The sequence below is a fragment of the Callospermophilus lateralis genome, chromosome 10, assembly GCF_048772815.1.
Source record: "Callospermophilus lateralis isolate mCalLat2 chromosome 10, mCalLat2.hap1, whole genome shotgun sequence".
Taxonomy (NCBI): Eukaryota; Metazoa; Chordata; class Mammalia; order Rodentia; family Sciuridae; genus Callospermophilus; species Callospermophilus lateralis.
Window position 1 is genome coordinate 21,156,164 of NC_135314.1, and position 24,117 is coordinate 21,180,280.

The 24,117-nt window shown below is 30.4% G+C and overlaps 1 protein-coding gene across 1 annotated transcript in view; it reads right to left on the minus strand.

Annotated features, from left to right (window-relative positions):
• Ncam2 (neural cell adhesion molecule 2) overlaps window positions 1-24,117 on the minus strand; it is a 233,167-nt gene that overhangs the window by 178,598 nt on the left and 30,452 nt on the right. The window contains exons 7-8 of the mRNA XM_076866974.2: window positions 22,119-22,279; window positions 21,032-21,177 (exon numbers count right to left, since the gene is read on the minus strand). Of these exons, the coding sequence (XP_076723089.1) occupies window positions 21,032-21,177; window positions 22,119-22,279 (307 nt within the window). The remainder of the gene's footprint in view (window positions 1-21,031; window positions 21,178-22,118; window positions 22,280-24,117) is intronic.

Below are 24,117 nucleotides of genomic sequence, written 5' to 3' on the forward strand. Positions count from 1 at the left end.
ATTGGACAAAAAACTAAAGAGAGTAATATTCAATATTTTCAAGGGACTTTGCTGTAAGAGGAGTAATATCAGACTTTGGTATCTGTTTTTGGCCCCTATGTATATACACACATAAAAATACACAGGTGTACGAAGGACATGTGTATGTTTACTGAGAGAAATAAGAACATTTTTTCAATGTTGATGGGAATGAACAATGAGGTAGGTAGTACAAAAAGTATTGGGGATTAAGAGATGAATTTTTATACTGATGATATTTATGATATATTACAGAGGATGAAATGTAATATCTACATAAAAATACAAAGAGACCTCAATTATGGTGATATATAGGTTCAGCCACTGTATGAGTACAGATGTAAAAGTCTTGGTTTAGTCAAGATTTTACTGATTGCTTTCTAGTTAATTAGTAAAAGAGGAAGTGAGTTATTAGCTGAGCCTTCGGGGAATAGAGGAAGTTTATAAATTTAAGCATAGAGGAAATTATATGAAGTAGTTTCTAAAACTTTTGCTCAAAAATTGGATCAGGATTTGCATTTCCCTGATGGATAACATTACAGTTTAGATATGAAGTATCCTCCAAAACATCATGTATGAGGCAATGCAAGAATGTTCAGAGATTAAATGATTAGATTGTGAGAGGTGTAATCTAATGAGTGGGTTAATCCACTGATATAGATTGACTGGGTGGTAACTATAGGCAGGTGGGGTGGAAGAAGTAGGTCACTAGGATTATGCTTTTGGGGTTTATGTTTTGCCCCTGTTAAATGGAGCTCTTTCTTTATCTGCTTCCTGTTTGCCATTTTCTCAGCCATTTTCCTTCAGCATGACCCTCTGCCATAATGTTATACCTCACCTTTGGAGCTGTGAAGTGAGCTGACCATGGACTGAACTTCTGGAACCATGAGCCAAAATAAACTTTTCATCCTCGGTGTTGGTCTTATCAGTAATATTGGTCACAACAACACAAAGGTAACTTAAGCAGTTAATAGTGTTGAGCATTTTACACATACTTGTTAACAATTGATAGTCTCTTTTTGATATATGCCTATTCAAACCATTTGCCCATGTTTTATTATATTACTTCTTTTGTTACTAAGTTGTTTTAGTTCGTTGTGTATTCTGGCTATTAACCCTGTGCTGATAAGTAGTTAGCAATATTTTCTTCCATTCTGTATGTCATCTCTTTACTCTGTTGAGTGTTTCCTTTGTAGAAAGTTTTTAGTTTGATATAATCCCATTCATCTATCTTTGCTTTTATTTCCTGTGTTTTGGAGAATATCTTACCACAGTTAGTATGACCATTAAAAAATTAAAAAAAAAAAATTAACAAATGCTTGAAAGAATGTGGAAAAAATACTAGTGTACACTGTTGTTAGGGACATAAATTAGTATAGCCACTTTAGACAATAGTATTAAATTTCTCAAAAAATTAAAAATAGACATACATTATGATTCAAATGTTTCACTTCTGATTGTATATCCAAAGGAAGAACCATAAAACCAAGGAGATATGTAACCTCCCATGTTTATTGTTATATTATTCACAATAATTATGATATGAAATCATTGTGCATTAACAAATAAATGAATAAAAAATATGGCATAAATTCACAATGGAATATTCAGCTGTTAAGATGAATGAAATCCTGACATTTGTAATAAACTGGATAGAGCCAGAGGAAATAATTTTAAGTGAAATAAAGCCACACAAACACAAATACCTCATATTCTGTCTCACATATGGAAACTGAGGAATCTTGCCTTAAATGTGCAATAGTTTCTACTACAGGGTGAAGAGGGTGGAGGAGAGGAAGAGGGATGAAGCAGGTTAGATAACAGGTAAAAACCCGAATTACACAGAAAGAATAAGTGTTGGTGTTCAACTGTATTTATGAAAATTTACTAGATAGTTTATGAACATCTACAAGAGAGGAGCTCAAATGCTTCAAACATAAGTACATGATTATAAAAGAGAATTCCTAATTATCTTGATTTGATCAGTGCTTACTATAAACATGTGTTGAAGTATCACACTGTATTCCACTAATAAATTAAATTAAAAATTTAGTAAAAGAATAAAATTTAATAAAAAAGAAAAGAAAAGAAGCCAGGAAAGAGTAGGATAACAGGCATCCTACTTAACAGCAAGTTACGGGTCACAATGTTAAAGAGACCATTAAGAATGACAATGGGTTTTTCTCCTGGTAAATTCAGCTGTGCTACTTTACCTGAAAAATGATCAGGAAGCTAAATTTAACCATAACTTGGAAAACAAGAAAATATTGAGGAGTGTATATGAGGTAGTTACTATTACAACAGACAATGACCCAAGAATTAAAAGAAATGAGCAAGGTGGATGATAGGGGTCAGGGAAAAATAGTAGTATCCATAAATATTAGAATTATATTGTTTCTGTCTATTTGATAGGCTATAAAATATGTATGCTTACATATAGATGTACATGAAATATTCATACGAAAACCTCTGACACCCAAGAATGAAAAACTTAGAAAGTATGACAACAACATCTTTATATAACAAAAATGAAGCAATGATGATCTCATGGTGTTGGTCACAATAATATAACATTATAGCCACAAAGATTTTCCTGGAAGAGTTGATTTTTCCTAAATAAGGATGAGCTACAAAATAAAAGGCTAAATATTGATAGCTGAAGATCTTGCTTAATATATCTTATTTAAGTTTCTTGTATGATAAAGCAATCAAGAGCAATGAATGTATGATAATTACTATTTAGGGTAATTATCACTGCAATAATTTCAATTTTATTCCTTAATTGTCATGTTAATTCCATGCATATATTTTTGTTGCATACGTAACCTTGAAAATGGAGTTCATCATATGTATTGTTTTGCTGCAATAATTTTTTACAATACTTACTCAAATATTTTCATAGGTATTATGTATTTACTTATATGGCATATTATTCAAACTACATTGATTGTACATGCATTATTTTAAAATTTATTTCATTTTATTGCTTAAATTTAGCTGACATTACTCACTAAAATAACACATATCTAATTCAAAGTTACTTTTACTGAAAAATTCCTAATTTTGTTAATTCTGTTAATATTAATTTTAGCTGGAATATTTTATATTTTCTTAAATAGTAGGAGTAGATTACTTCATAAGCAGAATACCAACACAATTCTGTATGTAGGACTATATTAAAAAAAGAAAATAATATATTTTCTGTTGTGAATCTATATTAAAATCGCTTTCCTTATATCAATAACATTTTCCCCAAAGCAAATATTGTATAATTCTAAACCACTATCATACGGTCTTAAAAGCTAGATCACAGTTTTTTAAAAATGAAAATTCTTACAACAGATTTCAAAATAATGCATTAGTAAATGATGTTTTCAGAAAAGAACAATGCCATTTTCATTTTTAAAATATTTCATCAAATTCTGTCAAAAATAGGATGTGTTTAACGTGTGACTAGACTTCTTTGATAATCTTTATTCAAGCTGTGGGCTGGAAAAGATTCCTGGAAGCTGTAAATGATCGAAACCCCACCTCTCAGCAAGCTCAGAAGCATCAAGGAAGATTTCCAGCACAGCTAATTATATTCTACCACCTACATCAGATGGGGAACAGAGGTATCCATTTTGCCTATTGCCCAGCAGGGACCTATATTATTGCTCTCACAGTACTAGCATGAGAAAAAAAATGCATTAGGTAGATCTTAAAAATGTCATTCAAATAAAAAAAAAAAATCCTTCAGAAAAGCCCATTATCTCTGGAAAGAAAAAAAATACATGTGTTAAAATCTACAGGTGCCAGGAGTTGTTGGTATGCTCTTTAGCATTCTTCTCTACAGTCAGAAATTGACTCTTTTTTTCCAATTTAAAGAAGTGCTAACATAATCTTACTTTTTATACTTGTTGAGTTACATGGAAAAGCTAAGTAGAATAAGAAAACTAGAAAAAACATGGTAAGTAATTAGAAGATCATGAACTGAAAAACGAATAAATATTTAAATTTTATGAAGTGTGGCATGGGAATAAAAATTATATCTTGTAACATGTTTACTGAAAAAAATGAGAGACTTACTGGACAAGTAAATATTAGAAATTGTAGAGAACTTGTAAACCATGAGCCTCAAAAATACAGCAATTTACCTCAGGTCATGGAGAAGATAAATTGATGTTGCAATTCATATGAACAAGTAATTAATTAAGTCCTATTATGTAAACTTGGAATTCCAAAGATAACATTAGTAGAAAGCCATGGGATACTTGAATTAATTTCCTTCATATAATATTATAGGTATAGCAGTTTATACAATATGTGTTTTTGTAATGGCAGTAATAGTAATCTCCTACACAGAGGATATCTACAGAGCATACACATAAGTAACATATCTGATTATTTTGAAAGTATAGCTCATTTTTCTCCTTAAATTGATTTAAAATTGGGTTAACATATAACTGTGCATTTATGTGGTAGAGTATATTAATGCAATACATGTGTGTAATATGTATTGCTCAAATCAGAGCAATTGATATTTACAGTTCTTTATTACTTTGTGTTTGGAGATTCTGAGTTCCTCTCTTCTATTTATTCATTGTGAACTATCATCCCCAAATGCTCTTTAATCCCTATCAAAAATTCAGCATATCAGATCTAAAGAATAATATTCAGTCACATCTCATGTCCCAGGGAATAAAGTTCATGTGGGTCTATGTATATACAGCTGCTCACAAGGTTGTCATGTACAGACATGGTACATCCACCCATTTGAGAGAAAATATTCCACTTGTCTATTTGAATCTTATTTCATTTAGCATGATATTCTCCAGTTCTATCCATTTCCCAGCAAATGGTATAACTTTAGTCTTCTGAGTTTATGCCTGATTAAAACTCCAGTATCTATAAATACCACATTTTATTTATCTCTTCTCCTATTGATGGACACCTAGTCTGTTTCCATTACTTGGTAGTTGTGATCTACTCTGCTCTACACGTTGCTATGCATGCATCACTGTAGTATGCTCTTTTTAGTTCTTTTGGATAAATACCAAAGTGAGGGATAGCTGGGTCACATGGTTGCTCCATTCTTAAACTTTTAGGACACTCCATATTACTTTTCAAAATGGTTGTACTAAGTTGCAGTCTCCCACAAAATCTATAAGAGTATGTTTTCCCCTACATTCTTACCATAATTATTGTTATTTGTATTCTTGATGATTGCCATACTAACTGAAGTAAGATGAAATCTCAGTGAAGTTTTGATTTTTATTTTCTTGATAGATGAAGTTATTGAACATTTTTTATATGTTTCTTGGCCATTTGTATTTCTTCTTTTTAGAAATGTCTGTTTAGATAATTTATTTCATTATGATTGATTGGATATTTGGGTTTTCATTTTTTTTCCTTATTTATTTATTTATATTTTTGGTGTGCTTTAAGATCTATATATATTCCAGATTTCAATTCCCTGTTTGAAAACTAGCTGACAAAGATTTTGTCCCTTTATGTACGTTCTTCTTCTCACACTCTTAATACTTTCTTTTAATATGTAGAAGTTTTTTAATTTAATGCCTTCCATTTACTGATTCTTTGTTTTATTTCTTGAGCTTTAGGTGTCTTATTAAAGAAGTAGATGCCTCCACCAATATGTTGGAGTGTTGATCCTATTTTTCTTTAGGTAGTTACAGTGTTTCTGATTTATTTCCTAGGTCTTTGAACAAGTTTGAGTTGATATTTTTTCCAGGATGAGGCATAGGAATCTAATTTCATTCTCCTACATATAGATATTCAGTTACTCAGTTTTCCCAGCACCTTTTATTAAAAAGCCTCTTTTCTGAAGGTTTTGGCATCTTTGTCAAGGATCAGCTGATTTTATCCATGTGGATTAATTTCTATGAATTCTATTTTATTCCATTGGTCACACCATGCTGAATTTGTTATTGTAACTCTGTCGTGTAACTTGACGTCAGGTATTTTGATGTCCCCAGGATTGCTCTTCCTCCTCAGAATTGCTTTGGATCTTCTAGGTTTTTGTTCTTATGGATTTTTAAGACTGTTTTTTCTAGTTCTGTGAAGAATGTTATTGGTATTTTGATTGGGATTGTATTGAGTTTGCAGATTTCTGAAATATTTTTGTTTATTTTCTTTTTTGCATTAGTATTTCTCCTTAATCTTTTTGGCTTTCTTGTTTCTTTCCATTTTATTCTCTATTTTATTATTCATAAAATCAGCTTCTAAAAATTACCAATGACTGCATCAAAAAAGACATCAGTAGCAATCAGTAAAGTGATACAAATACTCCTCAAGAATATAATAAAACACATGTGTTCTATATTGTCCTAGAAGTAGATAGTATTTTTAATGATAAATAGAACATATATATATATATATATATATATATATATATATATATATATATATATATACTGTTCTTTATTCTTCATTTTCCTGAAACTATTTTTCACTTTATTTTTTCTTCATTTTCTATTGGTGCACTATAGTTGTACATATTTGATGTAATTTTTTGTTACTTATTCACACATGCCCACAATATAACAATATCATGTAGCCAGTATCACTCCCCAGCATTTCCACCTTCCCTACCTCATAACCCTTGGTTCCTTCCTCTACTAATCTCCCTTTGATTTTTAGAAAATGCACCATTGTTTTCCTTTTTCCTCTTCAGCTTCTGCATATGAGAGAAAACAAAGGGCCCTTAACCTTCTGAGTTTGACTTTTTGCTTAACTGTCATTCATTAGTAAAGATAGTGATACAAATATGCCATCATAATTTTCATATTTTAATTACCAATTTTACTTGAGCTTTTTTCAAAAAGTGAAGATATGTGAATCTTTACAGATTCTATTAAATCAATCATCGTGAACATTTTATCTTATTTTGGTGATAATGACTTAAGGAAGAAAAGAACATTAAAAATATTCCCCTCTCCCATAAGGACACTGCCATTAATTATACCATCACTTTTTTTTAAAACCAGAATATAAGCATTTTTTTGAAGCATGAAACAAATTAAAAGAAGGTATTCCGGTGAGAGTAGACATAGCTTCCAACATGCACATACACAAAAACCTGCTATTCAAGAAAGTTGAACTGGGACTGTGAAAGCTTGGGGAAATATGCCAAAGCTATTATTGGCCATGTGAAAGTATATTTCCATACTCAAAAGTCATATTTTAATGTGAAAATTGTATATTTCAAAATTATATATTCATAAAAAAAGCTTGCTAATTTTGAATTTGCTTTGATTCCATTGCACCTCCTAAATTGAATCTGCCACGAATCAGAAAATTTTTATTTTTCTGTATTTGTGGTGGCTAGAGTAGCAAATTTAAATGTAACAACTCTCAATATTATTTTTTGAGCATTGTTAAGTTATTTGAGGCAAGTAATAAAGAAAATTTTTGTCACATTGATTCCTATCATCTTAAGATTTTCTTCATTGCCTCAAGTAGTCACATTTGCTTAAGAATGAACAAAGTTGATATAGAAAAAAATGGCTGATGTAACTTCCATATGTTAAGTATTAAAAAACAAAGATTTTTTTTTCAGTGGAAATTTTCTTGGGAGTTGAAAATATCATCCTACTAATCTTCTATCTTCAAATAAAGTAGTTTAAGTAAATAATTTTTAAAACATGAGACTTCCCACTTATATAAATAGCAATATTAAATTGCAACAAAGTATTTGTATATACATGTATATAAGAAATAACAATGTCCTTGAGCATAAAAGTATATTATGATAATGAATGCAGTGTGATAATATATAGGTGTATGCTGATATATTTAATTTCTTATAAATTTTAACTGTCTCATTTTTTTCAAGTAATTTTACCTAAGTATTTGCCTTTTTAGTTATAGATAAAAATCCCTTTTGAATTTTGTCTGTAAAAGTATTGTAAGTACACATCTTCTAGATCACAGTGTCTAAATTCACAGAGAAAATTTTTGCTCACTCTGTCTATATTATAAAAATAGATAGAAACACTTTGGTATAACTAAGACGTCTGTATGTAAATGCAAAACTAAGTGTTAACAATGACTATTTCTACTGTAAAAAAATAATCTTAAGTTTCATTTCAAATATATCACTTTATTTGAAGAAATAATAAAACATACTCAGTACTAAAGTTAATGTTGAGTCAGTAAAGCTTTTTTTTATACAGAAATATACATTTTTCAAAAGACTATAAAAGAACAGAAAAAATTTTATACCTATAGAAATTTTTGAGGTGATCTAAATTCAGACCAGTCTAGTATTTCAATTTTTACTTTGGCCAAAAACGTAGAAGTTGGTTTTGAAGGTTTGTTACTCTGCTTTATTAATTCAGTTTATTGGTGTCATTTTGAAAGGGCCATTTCATGTTAAGAACTGAAATAAAATGAGTTTCAGTCAAAATGATTTATGAATAAAGTGTGTGTCAATTAGTGAAGCAAAGCATATTTACTTACTGAAGTTAAGTTCTGGGTCCCACCATGGAAGGATGGAGAAAGAGTTTTGTCCCCATAGTTATATGTTTAAATATGCTCCACTCAAAATTTCATAGTTAAATTCTACATCTACATCATATTAATGCAATATAAGTTTAAACTGAAAGTAGTTTTTCTGAAAGTGTGTCTGTGTACCATTAAGGGAACACACACCAAGTTTAGGTAATATATTGAAACATATTTTATTTTAGTTTCATATTAATTTATGTATAGACATACACACATATCTGACATGCACATCATACTTTTGAGTTCGTTGATTTGTTACAATAAAAATAAATTAAAAATAATTCCATTTAAATTTAAAAATTGAACATATAATGGTACAGGCAATTCATGGATATAGAAAAGAGATGAAGCTAGTTTCAAATGACTGAGTTTTGAGAAATGCCACTTTAAAAGAGTTATAATTTATTACAGTACATTTAAAGTAGTTCTTATTTAATGTAGAGTGGGATTGATTTCTAGTGAAGGTAGAACTATAATTTACTAGTAGGACAAATATCACAGGAATAAGGTAATTATAGTTTCTGTATCCTAAGAGTAGATAAATGACACAAAGGAGATGTCATCCATTAGACAATATAATAAGCACTTTATAATTGTTATATTAAACACACTATTCACATGCATAGAATTGCTTATCGTTCTGTTTACAAGTGTATAAGTATTCTAGAGCAAAAATTACTCCCATAGAACTTTTAATTTCATTTAATACTAAAATTGTCAAGTAAAAATATTTCTAGAAAAGTGTTTGAAGAGAACATTTTTAGCATGTGGATATAAAATAATATTTTAAAAAATGTATAAAGAATAAATCATTTTAAGCAGCCTCACTTATGGGAGCATTGTATGTTCTGTTTCTTTCTACCGTAATGGCCTGTTTGGGTTCTTCCCAGAGTGTGGAATCATATATTCCCAAATTAGAATTTATCTCTGTGTAATATGGAAGGGACCAAAGGATGGGGGGAAAGTGATACTTCCTAGAGAGGAAAATTTGAAAGACTGAGAGAAGATGTGAAAGAAAGGAAAGATGATGTTAAAAGAAATCTATATTATAATCTGATTTTGTGTTTTATAAGACAGAAAATACCAGCCTTTATGATTGAGAGTGGCTTGAAACTCTATCCTCTTTTGAGTCAGGAAGCTAGAGTCCTCATCTGTACTTCACTGAAAATGTGGAGATGTAAGTCAGTCACAAGGAGGAAAACACAAGACCCAAATGCAGACTTATGACATAGTCAACTCTTAAAAGGAGTTGCTCCTTTGTCTCCTATGAGACGAGTGTATTTTTATGGGTATGAATCTGTCTTCTAATCTGTTCCATTGATCTTCATGTCTGTTTTTGTGCCAATACCATGTTGTTTTTGTTACTACAACTCTGTAGTATATAATTTAAGGTCTGGTATTATGATGCTTCCTGCATGAGTTATTTTGGCTCTTCTAGGTCTCTTGTTTTTCCAAATAAATTTCATGACTGCTTTTTCTATTTCTATGAAAAAGATCATGGGAGTTTTAATAGGTATTGCATAAAATTTGTTTAGTGCTTTTGGTAGTACAGCCATTTTGACAATATTAATTCTGCCTATCAAACAACATAGGATTCTTTCCATCTTCCAAAGTCTTCTTTAATTTCTTCTTTTAGTCGTCTATAGTTTTCATTGTAGAGATCTTTCACCTCTTTTGTTAGAATGATTCCCAAATTTTTTATTTTATTTTTTTGAGGCTATTGTGAATGGGATAGTTTTTCTGATTTCTCTTTCAGCTGACTCGTCATTGGTATAGGAACGCAACTGATTTATCAGTGTGAATTTTATATTCTGCTACTTTGATGAATTCATTTATGAGTTCTGGAAGCTCTCTAGTGGATTTTTTTTGGGGGGGTCTTCTAAATATAGAATCATATCATCTGCAAACTGGGACAGTTTGAGCTCTTCTTTTCCTATTTGTATCCCTTTAATTTCTTTCTTTTGCCTAATTGCTCTGATTAGGGTTTCAAGGATAATGTTGAATAGGCGTGGTGAAAAAGGGCATCTTGGTCCTGATATAGTTTTATAGATTTTTCAATTTTTCTCCATTTAGAATGTTGGCTTTGAGTTTAACATATATAGCTTTCAAATATTGAGGTACATTCCTACTATTCCTGATTTTTCAGCTATCCACTGGTCATTCAATATTGTATTATTTAGTCTCCAGGTGTAAAAGCATTTTCTATTTTTTTTGTTTTATCAGTGATTTCTAATTTCATTCCATTATGTTCTAATAAAATGTATATTTCAAAATTATATATTCATAAAGAAAAGCTTGCTAATTTTGAATTTGCTTTGATTCCATTGCACCTCCTAAATTGAATCTGCCATGAATCAGAAAATTTTTATTTTTCTGTATTTGTGGTGGCTAGAGTATGTGCTAAGAGTTGCTGGGTGGACTAGGATATGGTCTATTTTAGAGAAGGATCCATGTACACTGAGAAAAAGTATATTTAGTTTTTTGATGAATGAAATATTTTATATGTATCTGTTAAGTCTAAAATGTTAATTGTATTTTATAGTTCTATAAGATACTCTTTTCGACAAATGATGCTGGGAAAACTGGAAATGTATATGTATTAGAAAGAAATTGAACCCCCATCTCTCACCCTGCACAAAATTCAACTCAAAAGTGGATTAAGGAGTTAGGCATTAGACCAGAGTCTCAGTGCCTACTACCAGAAAAAGTAGGCCCAACTCTCCATCATGTCAGTTTAAGAAATTACTTCCTCAATAAGACTCCTAAAGTACAAGAAGTACAACCAAGAATCAATAAATAGAATAGTTTCAAACTGAAATTCTGCATCACATCAAAGAAACAGGCAAGAATGTAAACAGAGAGCCTATGAATGGGAGAAAATCTTTATCTGCACCTCAGATAGAGCATTAGTCTCCAGGATATAAATAAACCTCAAAAAACTGAACACCCAAACAAATATTCCAACTAATAAGTGGGCTAAGAAACTGAAAAGACTCTTCACAGAAGAAGAAATACAAATGGTGAACAAAAAAACAAAAATGAAAAAAATATTTAACATCTCTAGCAATTAGAGAAACGCAAGTAAAAACTACAGTGATATTATGTCTCCCCCCAGTCAGAATGGCAATCATCAAGAATATAAGCAACAATAAATGTTGGTGAGGATGTGGGGGGAAGGTACAATTATTCGCTGCTGGGAATACAAATTGGAAAGCAGTATGGAGATTACTTAGAAAACTTGGAATGGAAGCACCATTTGACCTTGTTATCCTACTCCTCAGTTTATACCCAAAGGACTTAAAATCAGCATATTATAGTGAAGCAGCCACTTCAATGTTTATTGCAGCTTAATTCATAATAGCCAAGCTAAGGAACCAAACTAGGTGCCCTACAACAGACAAATGGATAAAGAAAATGTAGTGTATATACTCAGCCATAAAGAAGAAATTATGTTATTTGCCAGTAGATGGATGGCACTGGAGAATATCATGCTAAGTGAAATAAACCAGTCTCAAAAAACCAAAGGCAGACTGTTCTCTCTGATATGTGGATGCTATCCTACAATAAGGGAGGGGTAGATTAGAAGTGCATTGGACTAGAAAAAGGGGAATAAAAGGAATGGAGGGAGTATGGGAATAGAAAAGATAGTAGAATGAATTGGACATATCTTTACTATCCATATATATGAATATATGACCAATGTAACTCCACATCACATACAACCACAATAATGGTATTATAACTGGAAAATAGTTCACTTATTCTATGTATGTATACTATTTCAAAATATACTTTACACATATGAAAAATTAAAAATATATATATAAAAATAAATAAACAAAGAGTTGCAAGACCTAGAATTTTGTGAGACAATTTCATATTTAAAAACTCACTTAATGTTGCTAGAGATAGTTTTAGATTAAACTGTATAAATTTGTTAAGGGAACACAGTCTACAAATATGTATAGGCAGAAGACTATTATTCTTCTGAATGTTATTCCTTCACAGAGGACCTATAAAGATGCTAATTAAAGCATTTACCTGGTCTCTTTGGGGGCAGCAATCAATGACATAGAATTAACACGATCATTTGTTTTCATTTGTGAAAGATTTGAATTCAATCATATGATAAACCTAATTCTGAAAAAAAAACTAGATACCTCCAAAGACAATAGGAAATAAAACTTTTAAGTTGTTCGATTTATGTTCAAGATTTTTTTTTTTATGTATGATCTCATTTCATGTTTAGAAACCTTTTCCAGGAATGTCTTAGGATTAACCATCTTTATATATGCAAAAACTGAATTCAGACATAAGTGGCATGGTGATTGAAATATCAAAATTAAAAAGTCAGGATTAAACTTTGATTTCTGTGAAACTTTCCATGAATTTCATTCATAATTCATCAATATCTGTGTTTTCACTTATAATAACATGTATTGATCAATAATAATCATAGGCAGGGATGATTTAAAGAAAATTTGGTTCAGAAATAGTTAAGAGGTATTAATACGGGTGGAAATATCCACTGAGTGTTTTTTTGATTTTTGTTTTTTATGCCAGGGAATATGACAAATCAATTTGGGCACACAAACTCACACATTCCCTTGAAATAACCAGAGTTTTATTTAATTTTTAAAAATCTCTTTAATGAAAAAACTTAATTTTTTATATGTATATGATTATTTGATCTTCATGTCTCTTTTACATATCACAACCATATTTTCAGTTTGTTTTTAAGCTTTATTGTATACATTTCACTACTAAAATTAAATATAGATAACATTATATATATAAAAATGATAGGGTTTCTGATTTTTATATGAATGTATACCTAACGAAGACTCCATGTATTTTAAAATAGGGCTGTTAAAGTAATGAACTTTTAGATAACCATAGTATACAAATTGTATTTTAATAGAAATATCACAAATAAAATTCATTACCACTAAAGTAAATTTCCATGAAACTTAAAACAAACTGATAATTATAAATTAGAGACAGTTAATTTAATAAAATAGGACGAAAATATTATCTTCAAATAACAATGGATATTTGGAAATACTTGTAAAGGAAGTGGATATCCTTTTATTTGTATTTGAAGTTTATCTGAAGAGCTCTTGAAATTATATGTATTTAATGTAGTTAAGATGCTTTGGATTCTAAATAAAAGAGTACTTACTTTAAAAGAGATTTGTTTGTTAGAACATGGTAGCATGTTACTGTAATCCCAGTGGCTTGCTAGGCTGTGCCAGGAGATTACAAGTTCAAAGCCAGCTTTAGCAATTCAGCAAAGCCCTGAGCAATTTAACAAGATGCTGTCTAAAAATGAAAAATAAAAAATGGGCTGGGGATGTGGCTTAGTGGATAAGGGGCCCTGGACTCAATCTCTGGTATCAAAGAATAAACAAATAAATAAAAATCTAAATATTTAAAAATTTTAAAAATAAAAATATTGTATTTCTAAGCACTATTTTGATGATATTTTTAAAGATATTTTCATATTATTCAAGAATAGTAATATGCATAGTTCAACTGTTGAATATCTTTCACACAGCAATGAAGGATTGTTAGCACCAGGAACCAGAAAATGGTGGCAAATTTTATATAAATATCATAACATTTATCTTTCAGTACCATTTGTGTGAAAGAAAGAAGAGGGGTCTAATTCTTCTTATCTTGATTTAGGCTGGCCTTATAATTTGTTTGCAACCATTATAAATATAGAAATAGCGGTAAAGCATGACTTCTAAGACTAGTTCAGAAAAGATCAAATAGTGTTTGTCTAGTATGGTATTCTTGAAACATTTCCTCTGGAGCAAGATGGCTGACATAATGAGGACAGACTATATTAATACAGTCATACTGGAAAAGCTCCATGTTAAGTGTTCCAATTGACAGTTCCAAATGAGCTCACTGTCCACAGGAAGCACTGACAGCCACTTATGTGTGCCTTCTTGACTTTTAAGCTCTGTTAAAACTTCTCAGAACTACAACTATAGACAACATTTAAGTGCAAGCACATTAGAGAGTTCAAGCGATACTCAAGCTAGTCTTTGACTCAAATTCCTGACTCACAAAAGCATGAATGAAAAACTGGTTGGTTTATGCCACTGTTTTGGGGTCACTTATTGTGCAATAAGAATATTAGAAAAATTTATATAAGGTTTTCTGTGATTTTTAAAATGTTATTAGCAGGATATTGTTGGAGAGTTAACACTTCTTATGGACTAGTAATTTTTTTCCCATAAGAAGAAAACTTTATCATACCATAATGAGTTTTCACACTGCCTTCTTTCTTTCAGTGAGAAATAAAGAGATATATGATGAGTAAATGTGAACATGAAGATTGGAAATTCTTTTCTACCACTACATTTTCTCTTCAGAAAGGAACTTCTGACAGAGACCAATAGATCTCCATTGCTCTCATCTATGGAAGTAACAGTATTTTCTATGCAAGGCGTAATCCATTGAAGACTATGTTGACTATGTTTATCTAATTTTTGTGTTCAGTATAAGAGCACTCAATTGTCTGTAGAATTTAAGCCACATAATATTTTATCCCCATTTCTTTTGTTTTATCCATTGATTAGTTATAAACTTACACAAGAAAAAGGATGCTATTAATTGAGATCCCATTTAAAAGTCTACAAGTAGGAACATATTTGATAAGTACAATGGATAAAATTATTAGTTTGAGCCCTATGATACTGAAGATGGTTTATTTGTTTTATTTTGGTACTAGGGATTAAATGCAAAGGAGCTAAAATACTGAGCCACAGCCCCAGCTTTTAAAAAATATTTTATTTTGAGACAGGGTCTCACTAAATTGCTGAGGCTTGCTTTGAACTTACAATCCTCTTGCCTCAGCCTCCCTAGCCGCTGGGAATATAGGCATGTGCTACCATGCCTGGAGAAGATGTTTTATTTTTGCAGTTTAATCAAAGCTTTCGACAGGTGTATTCACAATAGTAAGTTTAATTTGTGTTGTATCAAGTCCCAATTTGAGGCATAAGTTATTATTAAGAACATTTTCCTATTAAAAGGATTAGTTGTTAAATTTCATGTTAGCTTATACTAAAGCTTGCCAAAGTATGGCCAGAAAACCATCCATATGATACCAAATGAAGCCACTCATTAAGTATCATTCATAGGCCTTGAGGTACAAACATTAATTAACATTGAGGATGAGAAAGCATGGCAGCATCTCTTAATGGTTATTGTCGAAAGTATTATTTCATGTCACTTTCTTTCTTTGATTATTGTAATTATTAGCAAATATTAATTGTACAAAATAATGGGTTTCATGGTGACATTTTATACATGTATAAATACAAACTTTGATCATGCCCACCTTCCGAATAGCCCCCTCTTATTCTCTGCCCTCTTCCCCTTCTCTAGTGGTTTTTCAAGATTCCACATTTGTGAGAAAATATTCCAAACTTACCTTTCTTGGTCTCACTTATTTAAAGATGCTCTCTAGTTCCCTCAATTTTTCTGTAAATGAGTGCCTCCTTCTTTATGGTGGAGTAATTATCCAATGGCGTGTGTGTGTGTGTGTGTGTGTGTGTGTGTACCTATCCACATATGAGCAACAAGGCTGATTCTGTAACTTGGCTATTATGAGTTGTGTCGTGATAAACATGGGTATGTGATGCATGTATCTCCATAGTATGCTTAATTTTAAAAAATTGGGTATGTATACAGGAGTGTTATGGAAAGATCATATGGTAGTTCTATTTTTGAGGAATCTCCACACTGTTTTTCATAGTGACTTTACTGATTTACATTTCCAACAACAAGGCTTAAATGTTCCATTTTTCTTGGATTCTGAAGAGCATTTGTTATTTTTTATTTCCTACACAATAACCAGTATGACCCAGGTGAGATGGAATCTCAATGTAGGTTTGATTTACATTTCCCTGAAGACTAAATATGTTAAGCATGATTTCATATATGTTAGAGTCTGTAAACAAGTCAAGATGGCGCCTGGCATTTTGCCAGAGGGAGTGGTTTGTGAAGTAACGCCAGTGAGCCATTAAGTGTGGAGATTACTTATTGGTTGACTGCTGTATCTAGTTTATGTTAATTAAGATAAGCTGTGTGGAATGTATATATACCCCTCCTGTCCTACAATAAACGGCTCCCACTCCTGCTGTATCAATGTACACAAGTTGTTTGTCACCCTCTGGTTATTTTGCTGCAGCCGGACTGTGACACATATATTTATGAAATATACTTGTACTTTTTAAAAATTGAATTATTTGCTTTTTTTTGTCAAGTTTTTTGAGTTCTTTGTATATCCTCAATATTATTCCTTTTCCAGATGAATAGTGAGCAAATACTTTTTATCATTCCATAGGTAGTTTCTTCATTCTGTTCATTTGCTGTGCAAAAGTTTTTTAGTTTAATGTAATTCCATTTGTAAATTATTATTTCTTGAGCGATTTAAGTCCTGTTCAGGAAATCATTGCTTATATCAATGTTTAAAGTGTTTCCCCTATGTTTTCTTATAGTAGTTTCAAATTTTTCAAGTCTCATTAAGGTCAGTGATCTACTTAAAATTACTTATTGTATAGTTTGAGAAATAAGGATCTTTTTGTTATTTTCTGCAGAGAGATGTTCAGTTTTATAGAATCATTTGTTAAAGAGGCTATCTTTTCTCCAACATATGTTTTTGAATCCTTTGTTGAGAATCAGATGTCTGTAATTGCACAGTTTATTTTTTCTAATTTTATATCAATATCATGATGTTTTTCTTTTTTTTTTCTTTTCTTCATCTTTTAATTAATTAATTTATTTTTTAAATACACAACAGTTGAATGCATTACAATCATTATTATACATATAGAGCACAATTTTTCATATCTATGTTTATAAAGTATGTTCACGCCAATTTATGCCATTATACATGTACTCTTTTTTTTGCATTACAATTCTTAATACACATATATACCACAATTTTTCATATCTCTGTTTGTATATAAGGTATGTTGGCCCCAAATTCAAATCTTCATACATGTATTTTGTATAATGATGACCATCATATTCCACCATCCTTGCTAATCCCCTTCCCCCTCCCTTTCCCTTCCACCCCTCTTCCTTATATAGAATTAATCTAATCCTGCATGCTCTCCCTCCCTACTCCACTATGAGTCACCCCCCTTATATCAGAGAAAACATTTGGCATTTTTTTTCTTTTTTGGTATTGGCTAACTTCACTTAGCATTATCTTCTCCAACACCATCCATTTACCTGCAAATGGCAATATCATGATGCTTTTCTTATAATGGCTGTATAGTATATTTTTGAAACTGGGTATTAGGACATTTCTAGCATTGTTCTTTCTGCAAATGACTGCTTTGGCTATTCAGGGTTTTGTTTAGTTTTTATTTTTGTGATTCCATATTATTTTAGCATTGTTTTTTCTAGTTCTGTGAAGAATGTCATTGGCATTTTGATGGAGATTGTGATGTATCCATAGATCACTTTCTAGTAGGACTGTTTTAACAATGTTGATTCTCTCAATCAATAAACAAGAGAAGTCTCTCCATTTTCTAGAGTCTTTTTCAATTTCTTCAGTGTTTTCTAATTTGTATTGCAGAAGCCTTTCAATCCCTTGGTTAGGTGTATTCCTTAGAATTTCCTTTCTCACTTCCTTTCCTCCTTGCTTTCCTTCCCTTTCTTCCCTCTCTTTTTGAAGCCTGTAGGTCTACAAGAAATCCACTGATTTTTGTATGATGATTTTATTCCCTTCTACTTTGATGAATTTATCAATTCTAAGAGACTTGGTGGACACTTTAGGGTTTTCTAGTAATGGAATCATTATCTGCAAACAGGGCAATTTGATTTCCACTTTTCTTGTGCATACCCATTTTATTTCTTTCCCTTGCCTAATAGCTGTGGTTAAAATTTCCAATACTGTGTTGAATAAAAGTGGTAAGAGTAGAAACCCTTGTCTTGTTTCTGATTTCGGAGGAAATGCTTCCAGTTTTCCCCCATTCAGTATGATATTGGCTATGAGTTTGTCAAAGATAGTATTTATCATGTTGAGCTATGATCCTTCTACACCCAATTTATAGTGAAGAGTAGTTGAATTTTATCAAAAGCTTTTTCTCCATGTATTAAAATAATAATGTGATTCTTACCCTTGATTCAATTTATACAGTGCATTACGTTTATTCATTTGCATTCCTGCCACTTTTCATCACAAGAATGATATGATATCAGTGCAATCTACGATAGTATTGTTCAATCAAACATTAGGTATTAGAATTTGCATGAACTTTCTGCAAACAGAATTTACACAGAATAAGAGAAACAAGATAGTCTGTGCTTGAACACTATGTAATATGACAAAGATGAAAAATGTGTAATGAATGCTTAAGTTGGACATGTGTTTTTGAATATACTCTTCATCATCCTTAAATAAAAGGAAAATAAGAATTATCAATATTTTAGGTGAAGGAAATCAAAGAGTTCAAATACTATTGCCACAGCTAAACCACCATTTAGCAAAGCTGAAATACAAAACTAGATTTGTCTTTCTTAAAAGCTCAGAGCAAGTATTCAATTTTTGAAATTTACTGCTGAAGACAGTAGGAATTTTAGAAGAAAGGAGACTTCTTGGTGTCCAGATATGAAAGTATTTTGGGAGAACTGGGAAGATAGAATGTAAATAGTTGTAATTTCTTCATCCATTGTATAATCTTAGCACAAAAATCATATTTCAGTTCCTATAATTTCTCTGTGAAAAATTACCAAATCAAAACATTTTATAGAAATATATATTCTCTAATAAAAATAGTTCTTAGAAAACACAAACTGGAATATTGTTTTCACAGATACTATGGAAGAAATTCTTGTTTGTAGTTTCAGGTGATCAAGACCATATTTTACCACGCTGATAAAATAGCTGAATATAATCCGCTTTCATTCTCAGCATATACATATGGAAATATAAATTATATGAAAAATAAAACCTGATTTTGAGAAGAGAACTTTTAGTGATTTTTTTTTTTCAGTAGACCAGAAAACAATTGGAAAGTTTAGCATTACTAACAGGAAGGTACACTTAATAAGGACAAAGTGCATGTGTGGATCTAATCCACAGAAATGTGATAAATTGAAATATGAAAGAATCCTCTACAGTTTTTGATATCTGATGTTTTTTTTAATTTTATTGAAATTTAACTCACTTCAGACTTGGAAACTCTGCTATAGCAGAATCTGTTATTTTATGTTAAGAAAATATTAAAGAAAACTCTGTACAACTGTGGTTCTAGGAAGACTGCGATTATATTTCCCATTTTATAAATTTGGTTTTCAACTTGAATATATAAAGCAAGAATGCCAAAACAGTGCTACTATTACCAAAAAATATACACTCATAAAAATGCTATCATGAGGAGGAAATGGAACAAATAAAAAGGGTGATGGAAAAGCATTCTTTCAAAAGTTAATAGATGGACAAGAGAGATGCAATTTTTGTCAGTTTATGAGGTTAAATAGATTGTTAAATATAATATAATAAGTTGGAGGGATGGAAAATGTACTGTAGACAAATGTTTTCAAGTTTTTCCACTCCAATATACTAGTAAGTCAAAGTACTTTTAGGTGTACGTATATTTCAGAAACTAGACATTCTGTAAAAACTAATGAATTTTAACTTTGAGCAAAGCCATCTAAAAGCTAAATTACAACATCTTTATTGCTGTGAAATGTCAATCGTATCATGTCATTGCACCACAACATTTTTTTTTCTATTTCTGTCTATATTTGGAATTGATGAAAAGTAAAATAAAAATCTGTGGAGTATCATGAAACATGTAGTAATTTTTAATTAATTTCTCAGTAACTTGAATGCATTTTGGTGAAAGATCATCAGAATGCTAAATTTGTTTACCCATATTTTTCTTTTTCAGTGTACAAATTATAGGAAAGCAGAAACCCAGTGACATTTCTAAAGAGTAAATAATTAAATGATATTCAGAATTTTATATATTTGAATTGCTTTCATGTAAAGAGCAAATGGGGAGGTGAAAATTACCACAAAATATTTTAGATATGCAATGTATAAAAATACCCATTGGAAGCAACCTTAAGAATAATACCCAAAATTATAATTCTGTAATTTAATGGAAAAAACATCTTTAAATGTTATACATTGACATTTTTCTCTGCTAAACTAAGTTAGTTACCTTTTAAAAAGTTAAGCCATTGGGCTGGGATTGAGGCTCAGTGGTAGAGTGCTCGCCTAGCAAGTGCAAGGCCTGGGTTTCAATCCTCAGCACCACATAAAAGTAAATAAATAAAAATATCGTGTCAAACTACAACTAAAAAATAAATAAATAAATAAATAAATATATTTTTTTTAAAATTAAGTCATTTCTTTGATTTGTACAAGTTCCTTTGTAAGCTAGATACTAACTTGAGATTTGTTAATATTCAAAATTCTGGACACGACAATGCTATCGGACACCACTACATATTGAGTCTATGTTACCTTATCGCCTTCCGAAAATGTGATGCCATCCACTGCCCTTTTCCAAGTAATTTCTGGGACAGGCTCCCCTTCTGCTTCACAGACGAGTGTGACATGACCATTCTCATATGTAGTCTCATTTTTAAGCTGTATTATGTGAGGCTGTACTGTAAAAAATGTATACATTACTCAATTGATATTGGATGAAGACAATAACTGTTCGAACTTAATATGGGTAATGGGCTCTTTAGTCGATGTTAACACAATACAAGGTGATTAACTACAGCAGTTTACAGTGGCATGCTTTACTTTACAAGAGTACCAATAGAGTGGAAAAGAGCAGAGAAAGAAGAACTCTGAATATAAGACTCATTTATTATCATTAAAATATTTGAGGTAGCTTAAACACCAACATAAAAATTATAATTCTTTTAAAAAAGTGAACATATTTCATTTCTTTCTTAAAGTCACAAACTTAAATTTCCTCTTTTGAAGTAGTATGTATATAGAGGTATTGCTTTAACAATGTATTGATTATTAAACTAATTATTTCTTTGTATCTACTAATAATACTTTATATTAATTTCAATTCTTAATATTTAAAAATATGCTTCTTTATAAGTATACATAGTATCCAAGAAATTTTTTTGAAGTATTATTTCTTATTTTTTTCCTTCTTTAGATACAAAATGGATACAAGCCTAAAAGTCAGTACTTGTTTTTCAGTACTTGGGGTTTCATGTGAATTTTTTTTAAGTATAGTGAATGGAAAATAGATCCCAACATGAAATTTAAGACTCATGAAGATTAACCCTCATGGAGATATGAAACATTACAGAATCCATTGAAGCAATTTAATTTTTTTTGTTCAGATTCAGTTATGATTCAGCTAATATTCTATAAAAATTTAAATGGGTGATTTGATATAATTCTTAAGACAATTCTATTTGGTAGCTGAAATTTGAAAATATATTTCAGAGGGGAGCAAAATATATAGGACCAAATTTAATTATGGAAATTTAAATGATTTGCATTAACAGCGGAATAGAAGTTTACTCAGGCACCCCTCTAGACATCTCAGACTTAGGCAATATGCTATAATACTTACCAAAGACTTGGAGAAATGCCTGCTTTTCATCTTCTCCTGCCTTATTTGTGGCCCTGCAGACATAAGGCCCTCCATCACTATTGATTATGTTCCTGACAGTGAGTTCTGTATTGCTTCCTTTCAAAAGGTACTTTTCACTTTCTTCAATGAGCTTGCCATTCCTAAAGAAGAAAAAGAAGGTTGTTCTTCATAAATTTGTATTCATAACCCAGGAGATCATAATCAACTTTTTGATCTATAGGCATCAATTATTTCATGGCTATTGTCATTGATAGACAGTGATATAGTCCAATCAAAAGTATGGTTTAGTACCCCAGTAATTTAATCTGTAAATAATAAAATTATGCTTAAATTTGTTTTGACTTTAGAGACAAGAAATCCATTGGGCAATGTTGAAATCTTGACTTTAGTCAGTTTACAAAAGCATATTTGTTCAATTTGAACTTTGATTATTAGCAAAAACTCAGTTTTCTTTGATTATTTTTATTCCCTTCACACATTATAAGTTGGTGAGCCAACACATCTTTATGAAATATGTTTATTTTCTAGGTGGGACACATTTTTAAAAATAATTTCTATGGAAAATTTATTTAAATAAATTCCAATGTAAGTACAATATAAACACATAAAAAATTTTTATTGTATATAAGTACTATCAATACATTAATGAAAAAAATCAAGTGAAAGCACAACTAATCAGAAATATTATGCTGGATATAATTTAATTAATGAAGGAAATAGGAAGTTTTTATGTTTCCTTTTAGACACAAATAATTAAAATTTTCCCAATTCTTTTTTATTCACAAATAACATTTATTTAATAAATATTTTCAATTTTTTATTTGTTTTAATTAGTTATATATGACTGTGGAATACATTTATGTACTTTGATATATCATACATTAATGGGGTATAATTTCTCACTTTTCTGATTTTACATGTAATAGAATCACATTAATCATGCAGTGTTTATACAATGAAATAGATCTAATTCTGCTCTAAGTGTGGTATATATAACCTTTCAAGTATTTTCTACTAGACTGTATAATAGGAGATATTTAAAATATATTAAAACTCTGAAACATTTCTACAATTGCCCTTATTAGTTGAAAAACTTTTTATGTATTCTCTTTGCTTCTTTTTTTTTTATTATCCTCATTCTCCTTTACCTCATTCTTTTCTTTATTTTTCTTCTTTTTTCTCTTCCTAGTACAAAAATATAGTGGTTTGAATGTCTTAATTGATCTTAGGACTCACTAACATAAAATGTTTAGGATTTGTATTAGTTAATGGGAATATTTACTTTTTCATATAAATTAGAAACAAAAAACCCTAAAAATTGTATTAAAATATTTCCAAAATTAAACAAAACATTTCTATGATATATCATGAATATTTGAAGTAAATTCTGATTATATTTCCAGTAAACACTGACACATATTCTAATAAAATTCTTATTCTTTTGTGACTCAATAACATCATTTTTCCCAGTTTCTTATGACATCTCTACATATATACTAGGAAGTGTGCATTTCCAAGAGAAGTAGAAATCCTTAAAGTTAAAATAATAATAATGTGTATATAGTATTCTGTAGTTTTATTTGTATTTTCCAAATGTTTAAGTGATAAATAAGCAATTTTATATACAACTTTATTATGAAATAGAAGAGGAGGAAATACGTCACTGTTCAGTCTATAAGGCCAACATTGCCTTGAGGTGTAACAATTCAAGAATGAGAAAATAATAATATTATGTTTCTCATAGTCATTAATTCAACAATTCTTAACATCATCATCATATCTATCACAACGATACATAAAAATATAACATATCTTAAGTGGGTTTTAAACAAGGAATATAAGGGAGCCCTAACATTTGAAAATCAATGGAACTTATTAGATTAATGGGCTAACAATAAAAGTGTATAGAGTATTTTCAGTAGATAGAAAACAACTATTTGAAGGGAATGAAGGGAGAGATGTAGAATTGCTGCTTTTC